General features: G+C 42.0%; 1 protein-coding gene across 1 annotated transcript in view; it reads right to left on the bottom strand.

Moving 5' to 3' along the window:
- ank1b (ankyrin 1, erythrocytic b) overlaps positions 1-27,201 on the bottom strand; it is a gene marked incomplete at both ends in the record, with an annotated part of 116,758 nt that overhangs the window by 31,586 nt on the left and 57,971 nt on the right. The window contains 21 exons of the mRNA XM_084047218.1: positions 392-546; positions 1,482-1,706; positions 5,816-5,928; positions 6,526-6,589; positions 7,061-7,184; positions 9,698-9,718; positions 10,762-10,834; positions 11,683-11,775; positions 14,129-14,227; positions 15,438-15,536; positions 16,597-16,695; positions 17,106-17,303; positions 19,450-19,548; positions 20,355-20,453; positions 21,031-21,228; positions 21,590-21,688; positions 22,071-22,169; positions 23,906-24,004; positions 24,443-24,640; positions 26,260-26,358; positions 26,811-26,909. Coding sequence (XP_083903344.1) covers positions 392-546; positions 1,482-1,706; positions 5,816-5,928; positions 6,526-6,589; positions 7,061-7,184; positions 9,698-9,718; positions 10,762-10,834; positions 11,683-11,775; positions 14,129-14,227; positions 15,438-15,536; positions 16,597-16,695; positions 17,106-17,303; positions 19,450-19,548; positions 20,355-20,453; positions 21,031-21,228; positions 21,590-21,688; positions 22,071-22,169; positions 23,906-24,004; positions 24,443-24,640; positions 26,260-26,358; positions 26,811-26,909 — 2,452 coding nt within the window. The remainder of the gene's footprint in view (positions 1-391; positions 547-1,481; positions 1,707-5,815; positions 5,929-6,525; positions 6,590-7,060; positions 7,185-9,697; positions 9,719-10,761; positions 10,835-11,682; positions 11,776-14,128; positions 14,228-15,437; positions 15,537-16,596; positions 16,696-17,105; positions 17,304-19,449; positions 19,549-20,354; positions 20,454-21,030; positions 21,229-21,589; positions 21,689-22,070; positions 22,170-23,905; positions 24,005-24,442; positions 24,641-26,259; positions 26,359-26,810; positions 26,910-27,201) is intronic.

Genomic DNA, 27,201 nt, shown 5'->3' with positions numbered 1-27,201 from the left:
GTACAAAGATCAAAAAATCGAAGATGGAAAAGGAGAAAATAATCATGAGAAATAAGAAAGATATCAACTATTGTCCAAGTAGGGATGCACGGTATAGACTTTACAGAATCAAGACCACATCAGCGTTTTGCACTGACTTTCTCTAAGACTGTTTCTGTCTTTCTCTGTTCTCTCTCTCCCTCTTTCTCTCAGTGTTTCGGTCTATTAATATCCTCATCTCTCTCTCCCTGACCTTCTCTGTTTGTGTGTGTGTGTGTGTGTGTGTATGTGTGTGTTTGTTTGTGTGTGTGTAAAGGGAAAGGTGTGCACATGCAATGGTACAGTAAATAGAAGCTGTCATTAGAGGACAATTTCGCCCCCCAGCAGCTCTATCCATCTCCATAACACTGACCTTCATCCATGCCATTCAGAATGGTTTCCAGCACTTCGTCACCATAGCGGTTGCGATGCTCCTTCCATACGGAGCCGTTCTCACTGCGGAGCACCACCAGCTCACGGTCCCCTCGGCCCAGAGCAGCAAAATGGGGTATTTCCACAATCACTGGGCTGTGGAATATGACAATACGTTATAAGCATATGACTGCAATCAGATGACATGATGCGTCTTTTCTGACGATGGATGGATGGATGGGTGGCTCACTTCTGGATAATTGTTAAAAAAGTTAATGTTTTGCTCATTAGATCTCCTTTAATAATATCAATTTCGGCGCAAATCGAACCCATTCAAGTCATGTGTAAATTGATTTTAAAAGCTAGTCCTTGGTGTTGCCAGATTCTGTGAGAGAAACAAACAACCAGCTCCATGTCGTTCTGCATGAACGGCAGCTCATAAGGGACATTCAGTGCATGTTTGAGTGTCAGGACACTGCATAATGAGGATTAGTGGGAAAAAAACGAACTTTGGAGCTGCTAAAATAGGCGATTTTCGTTTATACACATTACTCCATTAGGCCAGTGGAAGGGGTCTCCACAATGGACAACAGGGGCTTCTATGAAAAAAGTCAACTGCCCCTGGTATGTTGGTGAGTGATTAGCTCCACATCAAAGCAAACAACTAAAATGACTGGATCTCTCCTCCACCAAAGTGGAAAAAAACTTGATATTCTATTATCAAAGTATCAAAATATCCTTGGAAATAAATAATTCAGTCAGTGATGTTCAGTGAACACAAAGAAACATATCCCTTCTCTCTTGTAGCCAAGTGATCTGTGTACACACTGTGTCCTACAACATCTCTAACATCTGATATCTTCTTTTATGTGAGGAAAACCAATTTATTTTGGGGGCAAAGTTATCATTTAATATTGTTTTGCAGAAACAGTTATGAAAATTAATATAATAATGGAAAGGTACATGAAGTATAAAATGGGGCATTCATTTATGAAAAACATAAAAATATGGAAAATATGGAGATTCAAGGTTTCTGCCCTACAGCAACGACACGTTTCATACACGTTTCTTTTTCAAACTAAACGACTCACCCGAGAAACTGCATACTGGACGGACCCAACGAGATGATGCGGCTGGCCAGCCCCTCCCCCTCCACCAGCGGAGGGGGAGTGGTCAGTTTCTGGGGTTTGACCAGCCGGCAGGTGATGCGCGTGGGCGCGGCGCAGGTGCGAGGAGGGATGATGACTCGCAGGCCGTGATGTCTGCTGCCTCGCATAGAGCCTCCCCGAGCGTCCACCATGAAACTCACCAGAAAGCTGAGAGTCCCAAAACAAAATAGTAGAATGAGGTCCAATGATGCAAGTACAGTCTTAACCACATTAAACCCGGCGTTCGGTGACTCACAATTTTTTCCCCACAATTTTCTAAATGTTTCAAACCTTTCCAAAATTGCTACATTTTCCAAAATTGCTAAAATAGCAGATCTATAAGAATAAAATAGGGCTTACAGCAAGTGGTTAAATCATATACTCTGCTCATGTTGCTCGAGATACACTTATTGATTTCGACATCTTGAGCCAGAAGGTTTCAGATATTCAACTGTTGTTATTAAGATGACAGGGTTTCCGTCTTAAGTACTGTTGGTTGTGGTTAAAAATGATGCTCACAAAAAAAGGAATAAATCACAATGTATCTTATCCATTAGTGGGTAAATACAGTATACGTATTTTTCTTTTTTCAGGACTGCAGAAAATGTTTGTGGATTGTTTAGCTGATGGGGTTGGACTGGTATGGTAATCCTCCAAACTAGTACAGTACAACAGTCAACTGTTAACTCCAGTACATAATACATTTACAAATCTATTATTATCAAAGTGGTCACAAGCATACAGCCTTATATCCATTACCAGTCGGTAGGCATTAGAATGGATAGGTTAGCAGAACAATACCCAGCATGCATTGCGTGACAAGTGGAGCCAAATAGACCTCAATCGCCATTACTAAGCCCCTTCCCATATCCTTAATTATAGTTATAAGCATAAATACTCACAATGCTTTATAACAATAATCATAACACATTATAAAACATTGTATAATGACTTATAAGGTCAAGCATTATTCATTGTAATCTGCTTACATCACTATATACTTTCAGCTATAAGCACTCATAATGCAATCATAACACATCATAAAGTTTTTTGTAATGACTTATAAGGTCAAGTATCCGAATACTTCTTAATTACTGGTCACTCACAGACGTTTCCTCTTGACCAGGATCATATTGTATCATAATTGTCATAGATATAATACAATTATACAGTATTATAAGCAAATTAGAACGCATTAGAGGCATGTTTATAATACATTATAAACATCTCATAATAAACAGCTCAGTTAGGGGCAAGCACCAGTCGATCGAGAGTGCTGATGCTACACTGGCGAACGATCTGAATGGCTTCTACATAAGGTTCAAGGCTAAAATGCTAGCGCTAGCCTGGCAGCTGGCAGGGTTAGTCCTATACTACGGACAATGACGGAAGGGAGTGCTCCTCCCTCGCAGCAGAGAACACGCTCGTCTTCTCTGAACAGGACGCGAGGAGTGTGTTGAAAAGGGTGAACACCAGGAAAGCAGCTAGCCCAGGCAAACGGCATCTCCGGGGCCGGGTCATCACAACCTGTGCTGATCTCCTGGCGCCTGTATTCACCACCATATTCAACCTCTCCCAGGCCCAGTCCGTGGTCCCCACATGCTTCAAGAGGCCCATCATTGTCCCTGTACCCAAGAATGCCTCCCCAGCCGGCCTGGACGACTACCGCCTGGTAGCGGTCATGAAGCGTTTTGAGAGGCTATAGGATCACATCTGCTCCGCTCTCCCCAGCACCTTGGAACCCGCACTGCAATTTGCCTACCATCCAAAAAGATCCACCGACGACGCCATCTCCCAGATTCTACACGCCACCCTCTCCCACCTTGACAACAACAAAGAGGGGGGGGGGGGCTATGTTAGGCTGTTATTCATTGATACAGCCCTGCCTTTAACGCCGTAGTCCCAACCAGGCTGGCTAGCAAGCTGGCTGTCCTGGGACTGTAGTACCCGGTGGTGTGTGTGTGTGACACACAACTGCCAGATCCCAAGTGGTCAGGGTGAGCAGTCACACCTCTACCACCCTCCCCCTAAAAACTGGAGCCCCCAGGGTTGCGTACTGAGTCCTCTGCTGAACTCCTTGTACACCCACGACTGTGTGGCCAGACACAGCTCAAACACCATTGTAAAGTTTGCTGACGACACAGTGGTGGCCCTATCTCAAACGAAAACGAGGGGACCTATCTGGAGGAGCTGGCTGGCCTCTCGCAGTGGTGCCAGGAAAACAGCCTCTTTCTAAATGTCCAAAAGACCAAGGGGATGATCGTGGACTTCTGTAAACAGAGGCAGAGGTCTTACATGCCCCGCCTAATCAACATGGTACCAATGGAGAGGGTGAACAGCTTCAAGTACTGTACTTCGGGCCATCTCTATGGTATGGAAATGGCTCTTCCCAGGATCTGCAAGTGCTGCCGAAGGTGGTGAGGTTGCCTGAGCACACCACCCGTCCCTGCAGGACACATACGGCAGCAGGTGCTTGAGTAGGACAAAAAGGATTATAAAGGACAAACAACATTCCAGAAAGAGTTCCCTGCAGCTGTCAGAGCCCTGATTGAGGAAAGGTAAAGGTAATTGGTAGGTAAAATAATATATAATAATAGAAAGAAAATACAATAAATCTATAAATCAAACAAAAACTAAATGCATACTGTAAGAATCCAGAGCAGCTACTCAAAATGTACAATGTACCGTACATAGCCAAGTGAACTAGACAGGTGAATTTGATGTCTTCTGCCTTCTTAGAAATTCTCCATTGCTGCTAAAAATATCACACCTGCCTTAAGAGGTTCATCATACCTGTACTTTTAACGTTATTTTATCTATATTTTTCTTATTTTTGTTTCTTTTAGTATTTGTATTTCATTATCTTGTTGTTATATTGTATCGTTGTGTGAGTACAGTCTTTGCGGAAGATGTCCCACATAACATTTCGCTGCTTGTACCTGTATGAATGAGGGACAAAATAAACCCCACTTGATTCTTGATTCATGGGATTCGTAAGTGTCACCATGTCCAGCAACCCATTCTGAGTGCAACCATTATCAATAACATTTGCATAACTAATGACCTGTAACCTGTTACTAAAAAGAGTCCAGCTACAGCTGTGCCTCTGGGACAAAGTGTTCTTCATGATTTATACCAAATCCAACGTCCTTGCCCACTGCCACAGAACTGCATTTTATTAGACCTTTATTTATATGGGCAAATCCCGTTGAGATACAATATTAGAAGTAGCCCTGTCCAACGTAGCAGCTGTACAAAAAGTTGCAACATATAAAAACAACAACATAAAAAACAAGACAATAAAAGCAACACATTACAGTGTAGCAAATAACATAAAACATTAAAAGCACAGAAAACAGACAATAAAAACTCAAAATATACTAGTTAGGGAAGCAGTTGCAGTTGCTGTTTCTCAAGTCACCTTTGAATATATATCAAAAATAAAATAAAATCATCCCCCTCTCAAGAGAACCCTGACCAGCATTCAAGACAAATACAGAAGTTGCAGACAACACAGCAATACACAGTAAAATCCACAAAGGATAGTGAATGGTGAGCCGGTCATTGTTGAGAAATAAACCCTGATTAGGTCTTTATCACCGTGAAGGGTTTTATTTCTCAACAATGACCGGGTGCTGCGCGCACCATTCATTATCCTGCTTATTACATGGCTATTTAATAAGGCAATTAATATCATGACCCAAAATGTAACAACAAAACGATTATGGTAAAGAAAATAGCTGATTCAATTATGCCAGGTGCGTCGAGTGCAACGCGGTCTGCTCGCAAAACTCCGGTAGGAAGTATTGCTCAAATATGAATCAATATTATTTTTACAGCATTGCCTATTTCCCGTCTCAAATGTTTTCAGACACTTTCTTAGTGTAATGTTTAGACGTAAAATGACATTGTGTGATTATTTATAATGGCTGCCATGTTGAATATGGAAAAAAACAAGCGGATTAACCGTCTGATTAATGGATTGATTCAGGTGCACACTCTCCGTCTACAGCAAGAAATAACAGACCGCTTAATGCCGGGATTGACCAATCAGAATTTACCAAGCCGTGTAATAATCAGTGTTAATTTATCCACATGTACAGTAACTCTGAGAGTTTACAAATGTAACCAAATGGACCCAGAAGGGTCCATTTGGTTACATGTGTGTACTCTCAGAGTAAAATTAACACTCAGGATTTAACTATGCAGAATGGACATTACACAGCATCTAAAAATCAAAGTGAAAGTAAGTCAGTTCAATACAAATGTCATCTTACCCGGTATGAATGGGGCTGGCCACTGGGCTGACGTTGTCGGACGTCTCTGTAGCAGGACTGCTGGGGATCAGAGAGTCCTCGTCATAGTCCTTTGGTAAGGGGGTCGGAGTGTGCTGAAGACAGATCCAGAATCAGTTTATTGGCCGAGTACGTTCACACATGCTCATATGTCACGCACGCACGCACGCAAACACGCATGCACACAGACAGGAAGCAATTCAAGTTTGGTGGGTTATGATCAAACAAAAACACAATCAAAGAAATAGAGATATAAATCTAAAATAGAATAGAAGGGACACACTATGCAGTATATTCATAATTAATAAGACATCAGATGAATGCACTGACTGACTGTAGCATGCTGAATCTATACACAATGCATAAATAATACATTCTAACTCAGCTGATAATATACATTGTTAATGCTGTACAGTATTAGCAATTCAACTGTTTTTAATTAACACTAATTATGAAATTATTGTTTGAAATTATGTTGAGAGACAAAAATTATAACAGGAAAACAAAACATGTGATGTACTGTATGCAGAGTGTGTGAGGCATTTCAGACAAGAAATGGAACAACAACTTAATATTCCGATATTCATTCAACTCGTATTGAGCAAGCATGAAGAGACCCAGGCTTACAAAACGCAATACATCCTCTGACCATAATGCAGTATGTTCATAATATGTAACAGCAGTACGCATACCTGATCCAGTAGAACTGTCTCTGGAGAAACACAAGGAATTCTGGGAATCGCAGGAGAGTAGGGCCTAAGGCACATGGAATGAGAATAGAGGTATTAGGGTCAAAGATGTAAGACTACTGAGATGCAGTTTCACTTTGATTATTGTTAAAGTACATTATCATGTCATGTCTCATGCTATCTCATAGTGATCACTATGACACGTGTGCGCACGCACGCACGCACGCACGCACGCACACACACACACACACACACACACACACACACACACACACACACACACACACACAGAAGTGCTGGAAGGCAACTAACTAAGTGCATTTACTCAAGTACTGTATTTTTGACGTACTTTTACTTTACTTGAGTAATTAAAATGTTTTGATAATGTATACTTCGACTCCACTAGGCCTACATCTCAGAGGCAAATATTATACTTTTTACTCCACTACAATTATTAGAAAACCTCCATTACTCGTTCCTTTAGAATAGCTTATTTTGAAAATAGCTGCACAGTGCAACATTCCAGTCGCAAACTTACGTGGTACCCAGGCCACCCTCAAACTCTCGGAGGGTCTTCTTAGGTGACAGGAAGTCATCATCCTGGTCCTTGAGGTCATCGAGTTTCAAGTAGCGACCTCCGTCCATCCCCAGCAACTCATCTCCTGCAAGCAACACACGCATGTAAGACGGCTGGAGGCGGATGGAGGACAGACAGAGAACAAATCACAGAGCACAGACAAAAAACAACAAGAAAACAACAAGAGAATACACTGCAGAAAGTATCAATCTTAACAGTCTTAACTTAATCTGCCTTCAAAGTTGACTTAACTTGACTCATATTTTTCCCCCCAGTGCATCTAGATTTGCTCCAAGAATGACTCATGCTTAATCTATATACTCTGTTGTACAACGATGTCAAGTAAGCTATTTTTGGTGAACGACACCATCTTACAAAAGTATAAATCCGGCTTAAGAATCACTTCGGGCATCGTCTAGAGAACATTCTCTAACTGATGGTGTCTCCCCGTTGGGGGAATAAGCTTGAAACAAAATGATTACTCCTATAAGCAAATTATTTCCCCGTGATTTCAGAACAATAGCATGTTGATAGTGAATACGAGATTAAATGAGTTGTTCAGATGGACATTTTTTGCAGTGTAATGAGCGGAGCACAGGGTTAATTGTCTTATTCATCACAGCATCTTCCTTCCCGTCCCTTCATGATCCCAGAAAAGCGATGGAGTCAAACCGAACAACAAGTAGAGCCGACGGAGACCAATGGAGTGAAAAAAGAAGCTAGGTAAAACAGTGAATCTTGACGTGATTAGACACACTGCATGGACGGCAAACTGCAAGGCACCTGCTAACAGCATGTTACTGAGCATGCCCATTAGAGATGATATCACATGGAGTGATGGTTGTTTCTGTTTAGGAGAGAATAACTTGGTTATATAGGGAGGGATATTTTCAAATGACTAATGATGATGATGATGATGATAATAATAATAATAGACTAATGGTGCACTATTCAGAACAGATACAAATATCTCAATAACAAAAGTAAACCAATAACAAACACTAAAAAACACTAAAAAAGAGACACTGATTTGACGATTGTCTCCGCCAGGCCGAAACTATGTTTTGCACCCTGTCCGGCTGTCCGTGTGTGGCTAATCTCTGGCACCGCTGGTCCATACAACGTGAAACTGTGCACACACACTCCCTGCATGCCAGAGCAGAATATCTGCCCCACATTTTTCACATGGGCCTGTTATAAGGCCACCAGGGGGTGAAACACATTTTTGGATATTACTCCTACAGATTTCTACAAACATCACGCAAATCGGTACACTGTATCTCTATAGTCATGTGATCAACACAAATCTGTCAAATTTTTCATATTCCATCCTGATTGGCTAAGATTGGCAATTAAAGTTTGCAGGAGTGGCTTGTTTTGAACAAAATGCCTCAATCATAAATGCAGCGTCCGAACATATTCCCACAAGGCCCAGGAAGACATGCCACCCTTTTCTTTTATACCGCCAAAAGGAGTCAGATTTGCTAAATGTTTTTTTTATATTACTCCTACAGATATCGTCCAAACATCACACAAATCGGTACACATTATCTCTATAGTCATGTGATCAAGACGGACAATTTAGCATATTCCATCCTAATTAGTGAATTTCGAACATTGCTGGCCTACAATAACTTTTTCTGGTTTTATTTGTTTTTCTAATTATGCTACACACACAAGAGACGGGGGTGTGTAAACAGCCATTGCGTTCGTGCTGTTTGCTGAGCAGTTTCTCGACTGTGTAATTAGGTTATGGATCAATTAAGCTACATGAGCTCTAATGTTCAGGAGAAACAGCAGCAGCAGCAACAAATTTGGGATCGGATTTTCCTCTAATCGTGAAATTCTGTAGTCCTGCATGTTAACATGAGTCGGAGGACAGATGTAGACTGAATGCTGGTAAAAGGAAAATGTCACGGTCACATGCCAATGAACGACTGATGGTGTTTTCACATTAAGCTTTGACAAAGACAGTAACACAGTGGAGAGAGAGAGAGGAGAGAGTAGGGGTAGACATGAAGAAAAGAGAGGGAAAGGGGAAAGGGCTAGCAACCTTAACCAGAGAGAGACAGTGAGTGAGAGAGAGAGAGAGAGAGAGAGAGAGAGAGAGAGAGAGAGAGAGAATAACCTTAACTCTGGAGATTAATAGTGTACCCCTATCCCTAGAGAAAGCTAAAAAGAGAGAGAGACAGAGACCCTAAAACTAGAGAGAGCAACCCCACCCTAGAGTGAGAAAGAGAGAGTGAAAGAGAAGGGGAAAAGACAGAGACAGATGAAAACAGAGAAAGAGAGAGAGAGAAAGAGAGAGAGAGAGAGAGAGAGAGAGAGAGAGAGAGAGAGAGAGAGAGAGAGAGAGAGAGAGAGAGAGAGAGAGACAGAGAGAGAGAGAGAGAGAGAGAGAGAGAGAGAGAGAGACAGAGAAAAGATTAGAATGCTGTATGAGAAGATGGGAGTCAGAGGAACGGACTGGAAAAAAAACAATCAGCAACACACAGATCGAGAAAATGAGAAAGTGCAATTGCAATGTGAGGCACAAGTTCACGACGAGCCACCGGACAACCGACAAAACAGACAGGTGCAGTACAGACACAGTCCTACCTAACGTTAGCTGGGCAACCCCTACAAAACAAATGGAAACAGGTCATTATGTAGAGTCATATAGACGGTTTCAACAGTCTATTGTTGCTAGGAGTCTTTGTAACATTCCATCGACTGTTTAGGGTTTAGGGTCAAGGAAAATTACCACAACTGGTAAGAATGGATACAAAAAATGGGCATTTGTATGCAGGTTAGCTGCTTGCCAGATTAACCTAACCAGATTTCATTTCCCAGGGCAACAGTTACTAACCGAATGTTCACAAAGACTGTTCAGGGGCACTGTGTTATTGCTTATAGCCTGAAACCATCTATATTAATAATTAAACTCTTGGTGGTAAGGTCACGTGTTTAATAGCACAAACAGTCTTCTTTCACCATGACACAGAGTCATAGCTGAAAATGACTGATCAAAATAGAGCAATAGATTTAAGCAATAATACACTTGACCACACAAACTGTTGTGGGGTGAACGAGTTGGCAAACATCTACAATCTCGCAACGTGACCCATTGTGAACTTTTAGATCAGTTCTTTTCGCCGAAACGTTTTGGTGGAGAGGGAAAAAAGGAGGGGGCCAAGTATTAGACCCCTGGGGGACCCTGGTAAATGTCGTATGTAGGGTTTAAGTTTCTGCTATACCATCAAATATTGTTACTGGTGTGTCTATAACCACAGCACACCAGTGCCAACATTATGGTCCTGCACAAACTTCAGTGTATTATTGTGAATGTGAATATACCACAGTTTCATTATCAAGATTTATGATTGGATGTCAAGACAATGATGACACAAACTTATTATGAAAGTTGATTCCACAAAGAAGAATAGTTCCATCATTCCTTTCTAGCGCATCCAGGTCATCGTTTTGAACAGGGATAAACCATTTTATTCAGCCCATTTGGGATATTTTTGGTGCAGGCTGGTCATCAGTTTTAGTGCTCTGTGTGCTTGTGTTACTGGGGAATATAGGCGTTTATTAGAATGCCTCTCAGCCAAATCAAACAGCGAGGTTGGAATTAACTGTGGTATAAAGTGCTTCATCTGCAGCCAAATTTGCCAGCCTACCCTCATCCTCTGAAACATCCAAAATCTCATCCACTGTCTCAGGAAAACTCATCCGATGCTTCTCTGTTGTGATCTGCAGAGAGAGAGACAGACAGATAGACAGAGACAGAAAGAGAGACAGATAGATAGACAGCGACAGAGAGGAAAAAATAGACATGAGAGGACAGACGGAGGGTGAAAATGACAAACGTGATTTCTTTTCTCCACAAGCATGAGTGTAGAGCCAGGCCGATACCGGCCGATGCCGATATTCTGAAAGAGATATATCGGCCGATATATTTATATACGTATAAAAATGTTTTTGCACAGATTGTCAAATGTGGTTGTCAAACAGTTGTGACAAATATGAAATGGAGGCAGGATATTTTACAGTTTAACTAATTATTTATTAACTGTATTGTCCAAAATGAAATCAGTGCACTGAAACAGTAAACTTGACTGGGGAATTTAATCATTATAAATGCAAATAAATAAATGGAAACATTTCTAAATAAGTAGTTCTCAAACATTTTCATGTCAAGGACCCCAAAATTGATATGTATTGTATTGTATTTGAACATTTGTCAAAATAATTTAAAAATACCAGATCTACAGTAAAAGCTCATGTGTGAGGCATTTTGTGAGCTTAGGATCAGCTATTTTCAAAAGGACATAATGCTAGGGACCCCCTGGACCCCCCCCCCCCCCCCCCCCCCCCTCTGGATGAAGTTAAAAAATATTGCCGATACAGATATATCTGTCAGATAATCCAATATCGGAGGATAAAATCGGCCGGGCTCTACGTGAGACACTGAAAACATGATAAATGTTTTGTAGCAGAATCCATCGTTTGAAAATACCAGTCATACTGTTAGCGTCAAGGTTGCATGCTGCCTTGCGTGAAGACATGACAATCATGTGTGAATTTCCTGTGTTACTCACAGCAGACACCGACTCCTCTGTGACCAGTTTCAACACATCAATTACAGAGATGTAGCCAAGCCGCTTAGCAATGCCCAGGGGAGATGTCCCATTCTACACAAAGAAAAATCAGATGTTTATCGCACCCGTTATCCAGCAAGATTCAATGCCATGTTATAACCACTTAAGCCCTATATCGTCGTACGATGAATGGCTAAAATAGCCGGTCTAGATGATTATAAATCTGCTATCTTATTTTCTTAAAGTTTTGAAAATTTTGATTTTCAAAACTTTCATTCAATTTTTTATAATGTTTTTAATTTTATTATCGCATATTTTCACCCAAAATAGGGACGTCAGGGCTAAAGTGGTTAAACATGAAGACGGTTGTGTCCTCCAAAATGCCAGGCAGTGTCACCAGAGGGCTGGGACCCTTTAGATGTTAAAGCAATTTCAGTTCTGCATCATACATGTACTCTCATGCCATGTACATATATACTATTTTCCCTTTACTAGATAACAAATTGTTGGATTTTGGAATCAAACATCATACAAATGAAATACAGTGTTGTTACTTTCGGGACAAGCTTCAAGGCTGGAGGGCAATATTTTTCCATGAAAATACCAACCTTCCAGGAACCTTATCCTGTGCACCAGTATAGTTATTGCAAATGTCAAATCGTAAGCCAATTTAATGATTCAATTACATTTTCAAAGATGGGATTATTAGGATTATTTATTTTTTGGGGTGTGTGTGTGTGTGGGGGGAGGGGGGGGGCTTTTCAGCTTGACCAGAAAGTGAGAACTCTGACTCACAGCTAAGAAAGATTGAGGCTTAAGGGGAAATTCAGACCGCTACGATTTTTCTCCACAACATTCCAATGTTTCATTTATGCTCCGTCGTATGACTGTGTCATCCGTCCAAAACAGCCAATCTAAAAGCTCCACAATGCGTGGCGAGCTTGTAGGTAGGCTATTTAGGGTGCACGACACTGTTGTACAACAAAATATAAATCAGGCTTAAAACGGTTTTGAGTCGTCACAAATCCTTGGTCTGAAGTAGGCTTAAGAGTTGGATGACGAGAGATTCTAAAAGAGGGAGGCAAGCAGACTGGGAGACTTCTTTAAGTAAAGTACTGTAAATGTTTGTTTCGTGTTGTTTTTATAATTCATTCAATCACCATATTACACATAGTGCAATTAGGATACATCTTTTCATGATGTTTCAAGTCAAGGTACAGGTAAAGGTTGGCGAAAATGGTAGGGTATGACGATGAAAGGGGGAATTCAAATTGTTTTTTTTTATTCTTTCCATTTTCTCCCAATTTAGTGGTCGCCAATTCCCCATGTGTCAGCGCGAATCTCCACTGTTGTCCTGGGGAGTTGTAGACAACCACGTGACCCCTCTGATACACATGCAGTCACCATCCACTTCTTCTCACCTGACAGTGAGGAGTTTCACTGACCAACCAGTAGGAGTCGCTAATGCAGCAACAGAGAACACAATCCCCTACCAGCTTCCCACCCGTGAACAAGGCCAGCTGTGTTCGTCAGGGAGCCGGAGGCACCGCTGCCCGGAATCGAACCAAGGCCTCCGCGGTGCTGAGCGAGGACTCAAACCCAGGGGTTTTACCTTCATGCCAGGAATCAATTCCAGGTGTTTTACCTTCATGCCAGGAATCGAATCCAGGTGTTTTACCTTCATGCCAGGAATCAAGTGCAGGTGTTTTACCTCTATGCCAAGAATCAAAAGCCGGGTGTTTTACCTCTATGCTGGGAATCGAACCCAGGTGTTTTACCTCTATGCCGGGTAGATATTGGACGATATGGAAATTTCATGTCACGATTATTGTGGCCAAAATAATTGCGATTTACGATATTATCACGATGATCAAAATATGCTTGAAACTCTTAAAATGCCACTTTTGTTAATCACTTGCACCCCAGCATCCACATTCTGGGCTGGGGGGAACATTAGCCAAAAATAACAGATGTACAAGCTCACAATGCATCACAACGCGACAGGTTGTGAGCTTGCAGAGCTACTAATTGACAAAGAGAGTTGGTGTAAAAAAAAGTGGTCCCAGTACAGGTCCAATGTATTTCACAATGAATCTCTGCGATATGATTATTGTGAGCGTTTTCTATTGCAAATGAATGATATTAACGATTATCGTCCCATCCCTAATGCCGGGAATCAAACCCAGGTGTTTTACCTCTACGCAGAGTATCGAACCTGGGTGTTTTACCTCTACGCAGAGACTCAAACCCGGGTGTTTTACCTCTATGCAGGATATCGAACACAGGTGTTTTACCTCTACGCAGGGAATCGAACCCGGGTGTTTTACCTCTATGCAGGGAATCAAACCTGGGTGCTTTACCTATATGCCAGGAATCAGAGCTTTGTGTTTTACCTCTATGCCCACCAGATGCCCTGTTGCAAGATGTGTTTTAAGAAGTGTCTCACCGAGGTAATCTCATTGGGCTGAGCACCGCTCTTCAGCAAAAGGGTCACAATGTCAGTATGACCCTGTTGTGCTGCCTGGTGGAGAGGGGTATAACCCACCTAGAGGGACAGACAGAGACATGCAGGGAGGGAGAGAGAGAAAGAGAAGAATGGAGAGATTAAGGGACGGTGGGAGAGGAAGAGAAGGACAGAGACATGCAGGGAGAGAGGAAGAGAAGGAATGAGAGATGGGGACACAGAAGCAATAGACACAGATCATAAAGTATGAATTGTTGTTAGGAACCCTTCCATAGAAAATGGGATATAATATTTGATGCCATATAAATATTACATACACTATATCAAATCCTGTCCAATAAAACGTCTACAGGTGCTCATTTGATCCACACATGCTTCACAACCAGAGCAGTTTTTAAGTGTCCACCCAACACCCGTTCTGGGTAGTGGGCTTTCTGGTGGGGCGGGGGGCCTAAAAGCTAATTGGACCAATGCGAGTCTTACTGTGTCCCTGCCCGTGGGTGTGTGCCCAGATTATGGAGATCCCTGCCGTTAGCGCAAAGGAAAGATGTCAGTCACATTTCTCTGTTTACTGTTGAAGTATTTTCAGATACCAGGGATTTTGACTTGGTGCATTTCTCTCAGACACATTATAATAGAGAAGAAATTCATATAAATATATAAAAAAGGTAAAGATGGACAGAGAGGTCAGAGAGAGTGCAGTATTTTGGAGAGAAACAAAGAAAAAGAGAAAGAGAAAGGGAGAGAGAGGTATACGTATACAGTGAACCTGCATTGTTTATCTGACACTGACAAACAACCATACACAGTAAAGTCCTCAGTGTTGATTTAACTCATAGAGAGTACAAATGGATAAATGAACACTGAGGATTTTACGGTGTACAGTATGAGCTGAACAGAAACAGACAATGTTGGAAACAGACAATGTCTTGAGAGATTAATTGTTTAATGCAATCCATGCGTATCAAACAATGTGTGCAGATTACAGTAGGCACACAGGGACAACAGTATACGCAAGAGAGAAACAAAGGCAAAAGGTGTGTGTGTGTGTGTGTGTGTGTGTGTGTGTGTGTGTGTGTGTGTGTGTGTGTGTGTGTGTGTGTGTGTGTGTGCGTGCGTGCGTGCATGCACGCGTGTGTGTATGTGAATGAGAGTTCACGAGAGAGAGAGAGACAGAGAGGGACACAGAAACACAGAGAGAGATAGACAGACAGACAGACAGACAGACAGACAGACAGACAGACAGACAGACAGACAGACAGACAGACAGACAGACAGAGAGAGACATTACCCTGGTCTTGCAGTTCACATGAGCCTGCTGCTGTAGGAGAAACTTCACCATCTTGATGTTGCCATAGTGACAGGCCACGTGAAGAGGTGTGTAGCCCATCTAACACAGAGTGGGAAACAAGTTATCATCGCGTTATCACCTCATTAGCCCCATTGACCCTGCCCACCCTATTTTGGGCATGTTAGTACAGTATAGGCAAACATTTTATAACATTTTCCCAAATGTGTTAAAACAAAAAAACAAAAAAAGTAATTTTCAAAAATGACAAAAGTCACATCCCGATGCGTTATGAGCTTGTACTGTATCGTCTGTTTTCGCTATTCGTCACATGCCGAAGCATACTAGGGCTTAAGTGGTTACATAGAGGTTGTAAATCTCATGGAAAGAACTTGTGTAAACAAAATGCATTCAGAATAGTCATAATTGGCAGCTTGCCCTGGTGCTTTGATGCAGATTATCCCCTAGCAGAGTTAAAATGCTTTCCTTTGAATGTGTATTGTTTCCAAAGAGCCTGCTGGATTATGACTACCTATTGTGTTTTTCCCCCTAAATATTGTTTTCCTTTATTGAAACAGTGGTGGCAGCGCAGGTTTGAGGTTTCTGTCGGGAAGAAACCTTATACTGTATGTCCAAAACAGTTGATTTTCAGGAATTGGGAAAAAGAACACATGTTCCAGTGGATTCAACGTAATTATTATTGAGTCACAAACTGTGGTTAACCAATTTAATTGGTTAAATATTAAATATTTATAAAACCTACAGACAAAGCTGTATAATCACTTTTCAAACTTGCCCTCATGATGCCGTTTTAAATGTATGTAATTTGTGTGGTAAAAAAACAAAACATCAAATAAAATCATTAAGTGTGTTGAATTGTTGAGATTATCTTGCTGAACAAAACATGTAATAAAATAAGCGCTTGTTTTCTCAAAGCTTATTGTCTTAACCACTTCAACCCTGGCGACGCAACACGTTGTGAGCTTGTGGAAAACAGAAATTCAAATAAAGAAGAATTAATTCAACCCACCGTCCCTATTTTGGGAAATGTCTCTAGCCAAAAAAATGGGGAAAAATTTGTCAACAAATTTACATTTTCGCCTTTCACCATACAACAAATTATATAGCCCTTAAGTGGTTAAGATATTACGACAAAGCTTACCCGTGAAGCGGCGTACACAGAGGCACCTTGCTTGACCAATGTATCTGCGATTCCCACATGACCCTCCTGGGCTACCAGATGTAGAGGAGTCAGTCCATTCTGGGGTACAAGGAGGGAATAGAGATTAGACACAGGAAATGGTTCTGTGAAATTAAACCGACACCACTGCTCACTCACCAGGGGTATAGTGGAGGGGGGCGCTGGGCAGCTGCACTCCTCCACCATATAACGATTTTTAAAGGTCATAATTCCAATTGTGCAGCAGGGGTCTTATTAATATAATTTCATTATACAGAAAGTTTACACAGTCTTTTAATGACGGAATTAATCTAATGCTCATAGGACTAGTGATAATTAATAAGAACCCGAGACAAAAGTTAATCCATGGATGGTTTTCAGTCAGATAATTATAACTTGAAGCTATGTTGGTCCGACAGTGACAACACGCTGGCCTACAAATCTAATTCCTCCACTGGGACCCAAGGAGTTATTCAAATGTGATGTGATACCTTGTTCCCCACATTGACATTGGCCTGCTTGGAGATGAGCAGTGCCGCGATGTCGGGTCGTCCCTCCTGAGAGGCCAGGTGGAGGGGTGTAATACCCTGGAGGGACTCGGCGTTGGCTGACGCCCCATTCTGCAGCAGACAACTGGCCACCTCCATCTGGTTCTGCTTGGCCGCTATGTGCAAGGGGGTGTAGCCATTCTACAAGACAGAGAGGGACACGGGCACATGCACAGACAGGCAGGCAGGCAGACAGACAGACAGACAGACAGACAGACAGACAGACAGACAGACAGACAGACAGACAGACAGACAGACAGACAGACAGACAGACAGACAGACAGACAAGCGTACAGTCACACAGACAGACAGACAAGCGTACAGACAGACAGACAGACAGACAGACAGACAGACAGACAGACAGACAGACAGACAGACAGACAGACAGACAAAAAGTATAATTTATAATTAAGGCATTTAGTAGATGCTCTTATCCAGAGCGACATACAAAGTGCAGAGTTAAAAGGCATGAACACTAGTCAACCTACAACAGGGTAAATGGTTACATAAGCAGAGTGCAAAGAAATCCATAAAGTGCTACAAAGTAACTAGGATACGAGGTAAACATCAAACCTAGCATCTGAATAACCCACATGCTAATCTAATTGTGGTATATCTATTTATTCTATCCATCTCTAAATAAGATGACATAATGCGAACAAGTAACCAACAAACATCTGTACAGTATAACTAGTATCTGTCAAAACAACCACAACAAGAAGGGATACAAAGGAATGAGGAGTGCTAGGGGGTGATTTAGATCAGTGGCTCTCAAAGTGGGGTCCGGGGACCCCCAGGGGGGTCCACAGCAAAATAATATAGCGTCACAAACTCACAATCATTTTAACCACTATAACTATTATTTGATACTTTAGCTATTCAAAAATAGCAGATCATACAAGATCATACAAGCTCATAGCGCGCACCAAGTGCTGCGCTATGAGCTTGTAGATCTGCTATTTTTGAAAAATCGTGAAAATGTGTGCAAATCTTTGAATACATATACATTTTTTAAAGCGAACATTTTTAACTCAAATCTTTGCTTCTGGGGGTCCCTGGAACAACTTTTTTGAGATGGGGGTCCGTGGCCAAATACATTATTGTCATTTTGGGGATCCTTGACATGAAAAAGTTTGAGAACCACTGATTTAGATTCTGAAGAGGTGAGTTTTCAGATGGAAAATGGGGAGTGAGTCTGCAGTCCTGAGGGATTTGTTCCACAGCTTGGGAGTCAGGAGGGAGAAGAGTTTAGGACGCTTGGAGCATTGGCCATAGTGTTTAAATGGAAGGGTCAAACCGACGTCCTGTGTTAGCCGATCTAAGTGTGCAAGAAGGGGGGGGTTAGAAGTGGATCATGTACTGAAGGTAAGGGGGCGCCATGCCCTTGATAGCCTCATAGGTCATCACCAGTGTTTTGCGCCAGTGAATGTAAGACAAAAGAGGGATAGGTGGAAAAAGTCAGACAGACAGATAAACATACAGACATATACGTATACATACAGTCCATATAGACAAACATACAGTCATACAAAGAAACACACAGACAGATAAACATACATGCAGTCAGACAAAACGTAAAGTCAAACAAACAAACATACAGATCATTTAAACATCACATAGAAAAAGATGCATACAGTCATACAGACAAACAGTCAGTCAGTCAGTCAGTCAGTCAGTCAGACAGACAGACAGACAGACAGACAGACAGACAGACAGACAGACAGACAGACAGACATATACAGACACAAATATACAGACACAAATATACAAACAGACAGACAGACAGACAGACAGACAGACAGACAGACAGACAGACAGAAATTTACAGTTAGACAGACAGACAAACAAACAAGCAAACAAACACAATCAGTCAGACAAACATGCAGACACACAGACACACAGACAGGGCGTATACATTAGGCAGGAACAAGAACAGCCATCAAGAAAAACGCAGACACAAAAACACACTTATAGAAGTCATGTCAGTCCACAGGCTATACTGTAGGTGTCGTTTTATTCAAGTGTTGAATTGGTGGTGGGAATTAATCAGTTCATGTCAACTGTTCGGTGGAAGGGGATTGCACAATGAAGTGAAATGACACATTCATTTCCCAACCGCTAAATATTCGTTAAATCATTAACTGCATTTAATTATTCAAAATCTCTAAGTTGTAATGGAAGTGCTCCTTCCAAGGACTTAATTCAACCATTCTCTCCTTAGAAATTACCAAAACGTTTTGTGCTATAATCAATCACTTGGATAGATTGCATGTCAGATTGGTCTTACTCGGGCAGTACTGTGTGCAGATCCTCCTTTGCTAACCAGGAGTTTCACAACATCCAGGTTGTTGTGATGGACTGCTACGTGAAGGGGTGTCAGTCCATTCTATTAAACATACACACACACATTACAAAAGACATACCCACTGTTAGGGCAAGCTATAAACTACGCCTGACCCACAAATCATTTCTGTGGACAGATTATACTTTAACATCACTCCAACCAACATTCTGACTCTCAGGTTGTACTGTGGTGACGAGTTGGTGCAAAAGCCACCCGCACTCGCATGCCGCGTCGCTTTTCAACGTTCCCGGTAGTACCGCCCACTGGAATGCGGAAGAGCCGTTCACACTCCCAACTCGTAATAGGTTGGCGTGTCCATAGAAACATTTAAAACAAGGCAGGCGTGCCGTCAGAAGCGGACTTGAGCCCCGTGTGGCACCCCAGAGCAAGGCGCTAAACCAAGCGAGTGGCCGTGCCAAGCGGTGCGATGTCCGCTTCTGCTGACTCTGCTCTGTTCCGAGTTGCATACCGACAGGCGAAGGTGAGTCGTAAATAATCCGTCCTCGTCAACGTCCGTCGGGACAGGACAGCCCCATCGCATCAACGTCTGACACAGGGGAGTCCCGTCACATCAAATGGGTGACTCATGGTCAAATCCTGCCCCAATTCGTCACCCACTTGATGTGTGCACGCACGCATGCACACACGCACACACGCACACGCACACACACACACACACACACACACACACACACACACACACACACACACACACCAGCTCTTCTCTGTCATCACAAAGAACCACTACTTGGTGACACAGGAAACAGCGCTAAGCATCCTTAGTGTTCATTTAACTTGAGTGTATACAAAATGGAACCAAATCCATCCGTACAACACTCTTGGCTCACCTTCCCAGCAGCATTTGGATTGGCTCCTCTCTCCAGCAGTAGCTCAGCTACGTCTACCTTGCCGTACTTGGAGGCCACGTGAAGGGGAGTGAAGCCTTTCTGCTCACACACACAAACACAGTGGTGGAAAGTACATTTACTCATATAAATTCAAAGCACTTTTACTTTACTTGAATATTCCAATGTTTGTCCTGATGAAGGTCTATGACCGAAACATCAACTGAATTTTCTCAGTTGAACAAATTTGTTTTTTGCTAGTTCCAGTGTGCGGCACCTCTTTCTCTGATATCTACCATTGACATCAAAGATCCCTTGGTGTGCCTTAGTTTGGACCTTCCTTTTTGTCCTACAGACCTATGGTTAACCTTTTTACGTCTGGTATTTTAAGTATTATTTTAATGACAATAATGTTGTACAAAAATTAGGAATATAGGACTTTTACTTGTAGCAGAGTTACATTCTGGTATTGCTACTTTTACAAAATAAATCCGAGTACTTCTTCCACCAGAGAGTTCATTTAACACTGAGGACTTAACAGTATATATTGGGGTCCCAGAGATAAGAAATCATACCAAATGGGAGTCTGTGGCATAATGCATACCAAACTAAAATAACCATTGATGATTCATCAAGATGAATAAATATGTTTTCCAGTGCCATGGTTTCTCTACATTACCTTGGTCATCGTGGTCTGCTGTGCATGCTCATCCAGTAAGATTCGGATGGTGTGGATATGCCCCTCACGCGCTGCGATGTGTAAAGGGGTGTGGCCAGCCGTGGTGGTTGAGTCTGGGTTGGCTTTGTGTTCCAATAGTAGCTTCACTAGCTCTTTGTGTCCCATACGGGCTGCACAGTGCAGGGGTGTCTGGTCATCCTATAAGGAGGAGCGAGGTTAAGAGAAGGAGAGATGTTAAATCGCACAGTTCAGGGTCGTCTGGTCGTCTTATAAGACAGAGAGGGGTAAACGTCAAAATGGTTTGCACGATGGTGCATGGTAACAAATTGTTTTGTTAAAGTGCCCATGCTGGCAGCAGTTTAATCAAGTATTTAACCTTTTGTCTTCAAATATCAGACGTTTTCTTTAAACTTTTCGGTTACAGTATTTGCTTGCAGCAAGCCCACACAGTTTCTACAGAATGAATGTAATCATCAAATTACAAAAATGTTGATACAATCAAAAAACTAACAAGATAAATCTTAATCAGCTACCAACCAGGAAATGAGTGGTGCTGTACCTTGGCCTTGGCGTCCACTTGTGCTGTGTTCTGGAGCAGGAAGAGAGCGACCTCACAGTGGCCAGCCCTGGATGCCATGTGGAGAGGAGTCTCCACTTTCTATAAGAGATACACAGGCCACAAAACATCATTTTGTTGCTGTCGGGTGGAAACCTCTGGTCTCCGTGTTTTAACTGTTTTTCCGTAATTAATGCCCTACATCGTCATAATACAGTGTCACACAAAAGTGGCAAAATAGACAATTTACAAGCTCACAAGCTTGGACGCATGAGGTTTCACCCAACAGATAATGAGAACAACAAAGATGTATAGCAACCTCCATAATGAAAATATAGAAGGAAAAGTAATTCAAGGGGTCTGCATAACTACACAAAATTGTAAATTGAAGAGAAATACATTTTGAGTTTAAGTAAAGCCAGATTATTATTTATATTTAAGACGTTTTAAGCAGTGTATTTATGGGTCGACAAGAAGCTCTCACCACATTGGAAGCATTGGGGGAAGCCCCTCGGTGAAGAAGTTGCTTCACGATATTCAGGTGGCCCATGAACGCTGCTACATGGAGAGGAGTGAGACCAGACTACACACACACACACACACACACACACACACACACACACACACACACACACACACACACACACACACACACACACACACACACACACACACACACACACACACACACACACACACACACACACACACACACAGTGACAGGGAGAGAGGTTATCAGGATTAGTTGTCCAAACCTCTTATAATGTGGACAGATATAGACACACATCAGGAATTTAACCACTAGCCAGATATTCATTTTCCCTTCACATTCCCTTAGAAAATTCTGTACGTCCAGAGATTTGAAGTGAGCAATGAAATGCAATTGTTAGTACAACTCTGTCATTTAATCAATGTATATGGGACAGCAGCACTGGCTCAGGAGGTAGAGTAGCCGTCTTGGAAGCGGAAGGTTCCCCATTCATGCCCCGGCTCTCCCTGGCTTCATGCCAAAGTGTCCTTGAGCAAGACACTGACTGAACCCCTAACTGCTAACAATGAGCAGGTTAGTGCCTTGCATGGTTTCATCTGCAATCGGTTTGTGTGGTTTGTGTTTGTGTTTGTGTGTGTGTGTGTGTGTGTGTGTGTGTGTGTGTGTGTGTGTGTGTGTGTGTGTGTGTGTGTGTGTGTGTGTGTGTGTGTGTGAGTGGGCGAATGTAGTGCACATTGTACAGTGCTTTGGAGAAAAGTGCTATACTGTATTAAAGCTGCCTTGTGGGTGGACGGTGAGTGGACCATGGGTGGGTGCCACAAATGTAACATGCCCATGCGTATATCTACGTATACGGAGACCACTGTATAAATGCACCATTTATTCGCTAACAACAACTCAGGCGGTCTTTTTAAGCAGACCAACATCTGATATGTGGTATCTTAACTATGCATTGAAAGGTTCAATGTTATGTTCATGTAATAACTGTATTTTAGGCTCTGCTTCGGGGGTTTGTGATCTCAGATTCTGTATCATGCTTGCGCAGATAAACTGTGGTATCACAGGAGCAGAGTCACACCGCCAATCTGAATGCAATAAACGGTAAATGGTTATTCCCGATCTGAAGTGTCTAACTAAATTCAGGTAGTTGATGTGTATTTCAGTTTCTTGTTGATGGTTATTAGTCCATAGAAATAAGAACATTTACAATACATACTATATACACTATGCTGAACAATTACCCTCACAAAGAGAAGTCCAACACACTTCGGCCAGTTGTGGGTAGAATTGTGCTCAACAGTGGGACAAATTCAATATAAACAGGACTGTTTGACTCTGAGGAAGACGAAACGTCAGTCACCCCAGGATATTAATAAAGTGTGCAGACCCAGTCGAGTGCTCCAGTATTTTTCTTTTTATAGAACAATTACCCTGTCTGTTTCGTCCTTTCTTTATGTTCATACAATTCCCATGATGCATTTCACAAGCTGTCCTGGCACATAATGGTCCGTGGCCGACATTCACAGACCTTCTTCAGGTTACCCTGAAGAAAATCTGTGTACCGAAATGTTCCCAATAAATCTTTATAATTGCAGGTGAAGAAGACAGTGTTCACGAGTCCTTTCTTGTATAAATGACTGTAGCCAAAATACCCAAATGCTTTCATCTCTTTTTAGCATAGAAACAAAAAGTTTGCTGTCAACATCAAAACAATATGTCCAAATTGTCTAAACAAAAGTTTCTATGTTCTTTGTGTTTAAGCGTTAAGACAATTATTACTATTAACATTATTTTGTTCTCCAACATCTCATGGTGTGTTTATCTCTCACCTCTGTGACAGCTTCCAAGGAAGCAGAGTGCTTGAGCAGCAGATCCATGGATCGCATGTGGTTCTTCTTACAGGCAATATGGAGAGGTGTGAAGCCATTCTGTAGATATACAGGAAACACAGAACATTGTTGAGGTACATGAGTATACAAGTCTACACACCCATCCGATATCGCGTGATTGATCATGTGATGATAGCTCATTTATGCTACAGAGGCAAACAACACGTTAACACAGGTGCTAGTGTGGAGATTTCATTACAGAAGGCTAGGAAAATGTCAGCAATTTGGCAATATTTTACAATGGAAAATTTTGTCAGTAAAATGGAGATCATCAGGGATCTTCTTATATGGGCATAAACGGGACACAGACAGACAGACAGACAGACAGACAGACAGACGGTTACTCTCATAAAGGGTACACTGGGTAGGGCATGCATTCACAACTTGCATTGGTCCCGACTTGCACCAATAAGAATAAGAATAAGAATAAGAATAAGAATAAGAATAAGATTAAGAATAAGAATAATGGTAACTAACGAGTGCACGAGCGTTGGCCTTCGCCCCCTTGTCCAGCAGGACTTTGGCCATGCGATGGTGACCGCAGTGGGCCGCTACATGCAGAGGGGTCAGGTGGTCCAGGGTGACGTCATCGATCTCAGCGTTGTATTGGAGTAACTGCCTGACGCAGTCCATGTGATCCCCCTGAGCTGCCATGTGGATTGGGGACAGACCATTCTGATAGGAGAATTTAACCAAGCGTGATGAAGGGAGAGAGGAAAGTAGAGAGAGAGAGCAAGAGAGAGAGAGAGGGAGATGGAAAATGCAGATGGTGGTGGTGGTGGTGACGAAAGGCCAGGAGAGTGAAAGAAGACATGGTGAGAAAAGAGAAGTGGAGGAATAGCAAGCAGTTAGAGTGTAGAAGAGAGATGGAAAAGATGAGATGGATGATGGAGGGGAGTGGTAAGAGGAGAGGGAAATGGACAGAGTAAAACGAAGAAGAAGAGGAGGGAAGGCAGAACATAGAGACAGAAAAGATTGTAAATATGTCTCTGCATCAAACGTTGCTGCACGTTATAGATCTGGGTGGATTCTCATTTTGAGACTAGCACAACGAGTCCACAAAGGAAATAAAATCAAACCGAATCAATATATTTAATAAATTGTGGATACTAGATAGGCACAGGTGGCTGGCTAGGCAACATTGGCAAAGCTTACTGCAAAGTCTGCAAATTCAGGGCTCTAGTGGCCTTGAGCCAGAGAACTATGCAGTGCCGTCAGCAGCCAACATGCAGTAAAATCCTACGTGTTCATTTGGTATAATTGGGGTTTCTTTTGTTTTAGTTTGCTTGTTGTTGTTGTTGTTATTTTTAAGTGTTGAATAGCTCTATTATATTTCAATAGCAGTTTCCAGCGTTTTAGATTAGATAACATTTTCAGGTTGGGACACCAATTGTATCAAATCAGTACAGAGAACTCACACAGTATACAGGATAAATAAGTAAAATTGGAAGTGATGAAACAAAGAAACAAAAAGCTGAGTCAACTGGAACTGGAACACTTTTTGAACACAATTGAAGCTGTTTACATTATCTTTGTGAAAGTTCTCTCTCCTGATTGGATAAAATTGGTAGCCTGAGATGGGAAAACCCCTGTTAACGGAACACAGCTTTAGCCTTTTAACAAAATATCACTTACACAGAGTATGCATTTGTGCACTCAGAGTTACAAATTGATAAATGAACACGTAGGATTTTACAGTGGTGCCATAAATTATTCTTGACTGACTTCAATGCTAGCCAAAATGTGTTAAAAGTATCAAAGTTTGTTCGAATTTTCTTCTTCTGATGCAATGGTGAAAACCACAGTTACTGGGGATCCAGTGGATATGAATTGATTAAGAAACACAATGGGTTAAAACCACCTCCTCTGTCTTATGAAAATGCAAGGTTCACACATAGCAGGACGTACATACTGTATGCAATACAGCTGAATAGTCTATGCCAGAGCCACGTAAAGAGTCGCAACAACAGAAATCCAAAATGCTAGACCATGTGATCATGTGATTCACCTCAGATAGTTCCAGTTACATGCTAAATTGATTAAGATCAAGATGTGATGACAATATACAATCTAAGCCTTACCTTTTGAAAGTGCATCACAAACACTCTACTCTGCTGCAACTCTACTGTGCTGCTAGCGTTTGCAGCTAACTTCCAGGAACTACTGAGAGACTCCATGATCCACCACCATTGATGAAAAAAATTGTGGGTCCACTGGAAAGAACAGAGTTGTCGCGACACTATGATTACACGGCTCTGGTCTATGCATCACACTGTGTGCAACACATGTGGTACCTTGGTTTTAGCCTGGATGGGCGCACCCTGGTCCAATAGGAACTCGATGATGCGGACGTGACCGTTCCTGGCTGCACAGTGGAGCGGAGTCAGCTCATCCTTGGGGAAGAAGGGAAGGACAAGTCCAGACACTTTCTTGGTCAACTGTTGGCTTAGCGAGCTCGCTATAATGCTATGCTAGTGAATACTATCAGTTTAGTGTAGGCAGGCTAACAGAACAGACTGTTCTGTCCTTTCTTTATGTTCATACAATTCCCATGATGCATTTCACAAGCTGTCCTGGCACATAATGATCCGTGGCCGACATACACAGACCTGTACAAATTTTAACCACATGGACTCTTGAGGGTCTGTATATGTGTGTGTGTGAGTGTTCAATGAGTTTGTACACTCTGAGAGTTAAATTAACACTTTTACTGTGTACACATGAATTATATAGCGTAATGGAACAGAAACACTCACAATACAACACATTTAAACTGTGTGACTGAATAACATAACACAACATTACAACACACATAACACATAAAACAGAGCGTTCGGCTCAATACCTTAGTCTGGGCATCAATCTGTGCCCCTCTGTCCAGCAGCAGTCGCACCATGATTACATTACCCCTCCTGGCGGCTATATGGAGTGGGGTGATACCATTCTACAAAAAAGAATATACATAAATAAACAAACATTGGGGAAAACATAATAAATAGTAATGCAAGGTTGTTTCCTCCTGCGTCCAAAAGAGAGAAGTCAGATACAAGAGACAAAGAGACAAAGCATTAAGGCAGCCGCACAGTTCAAACAGACGAATACATAATCATAAAAATAAAAAATATATATATTTTTTTTCATGTGTAAGCATGTTCAATCTTCAACACCATTCTTGAAACAGCTTCAGAATGGACATACGCCCTATCTCTCTCTCTCACACACACACACACACACAC

The sequence above is a fragment of the Gymnoscopelus microlampas genome (genome assembly GCF_963454915.1).
Source record: "Gymnoscopelus microlampas genome assembly, chromosome: 21".
In the NCBI taxonomy this organism is placed as follows: domain Eukaryota; kingdom Metazoa; phylum Chordata; class Actinopteri; order Myctophiformes; family Myctophidae; genus Gymnoscopelus; species Gymnoscopelus microlampas.
The sequence above is the reverse complement of the archived record's forward strand: the minus strand, read 5'-3'. Positions and strand labels throughout refer to the sequence as shown.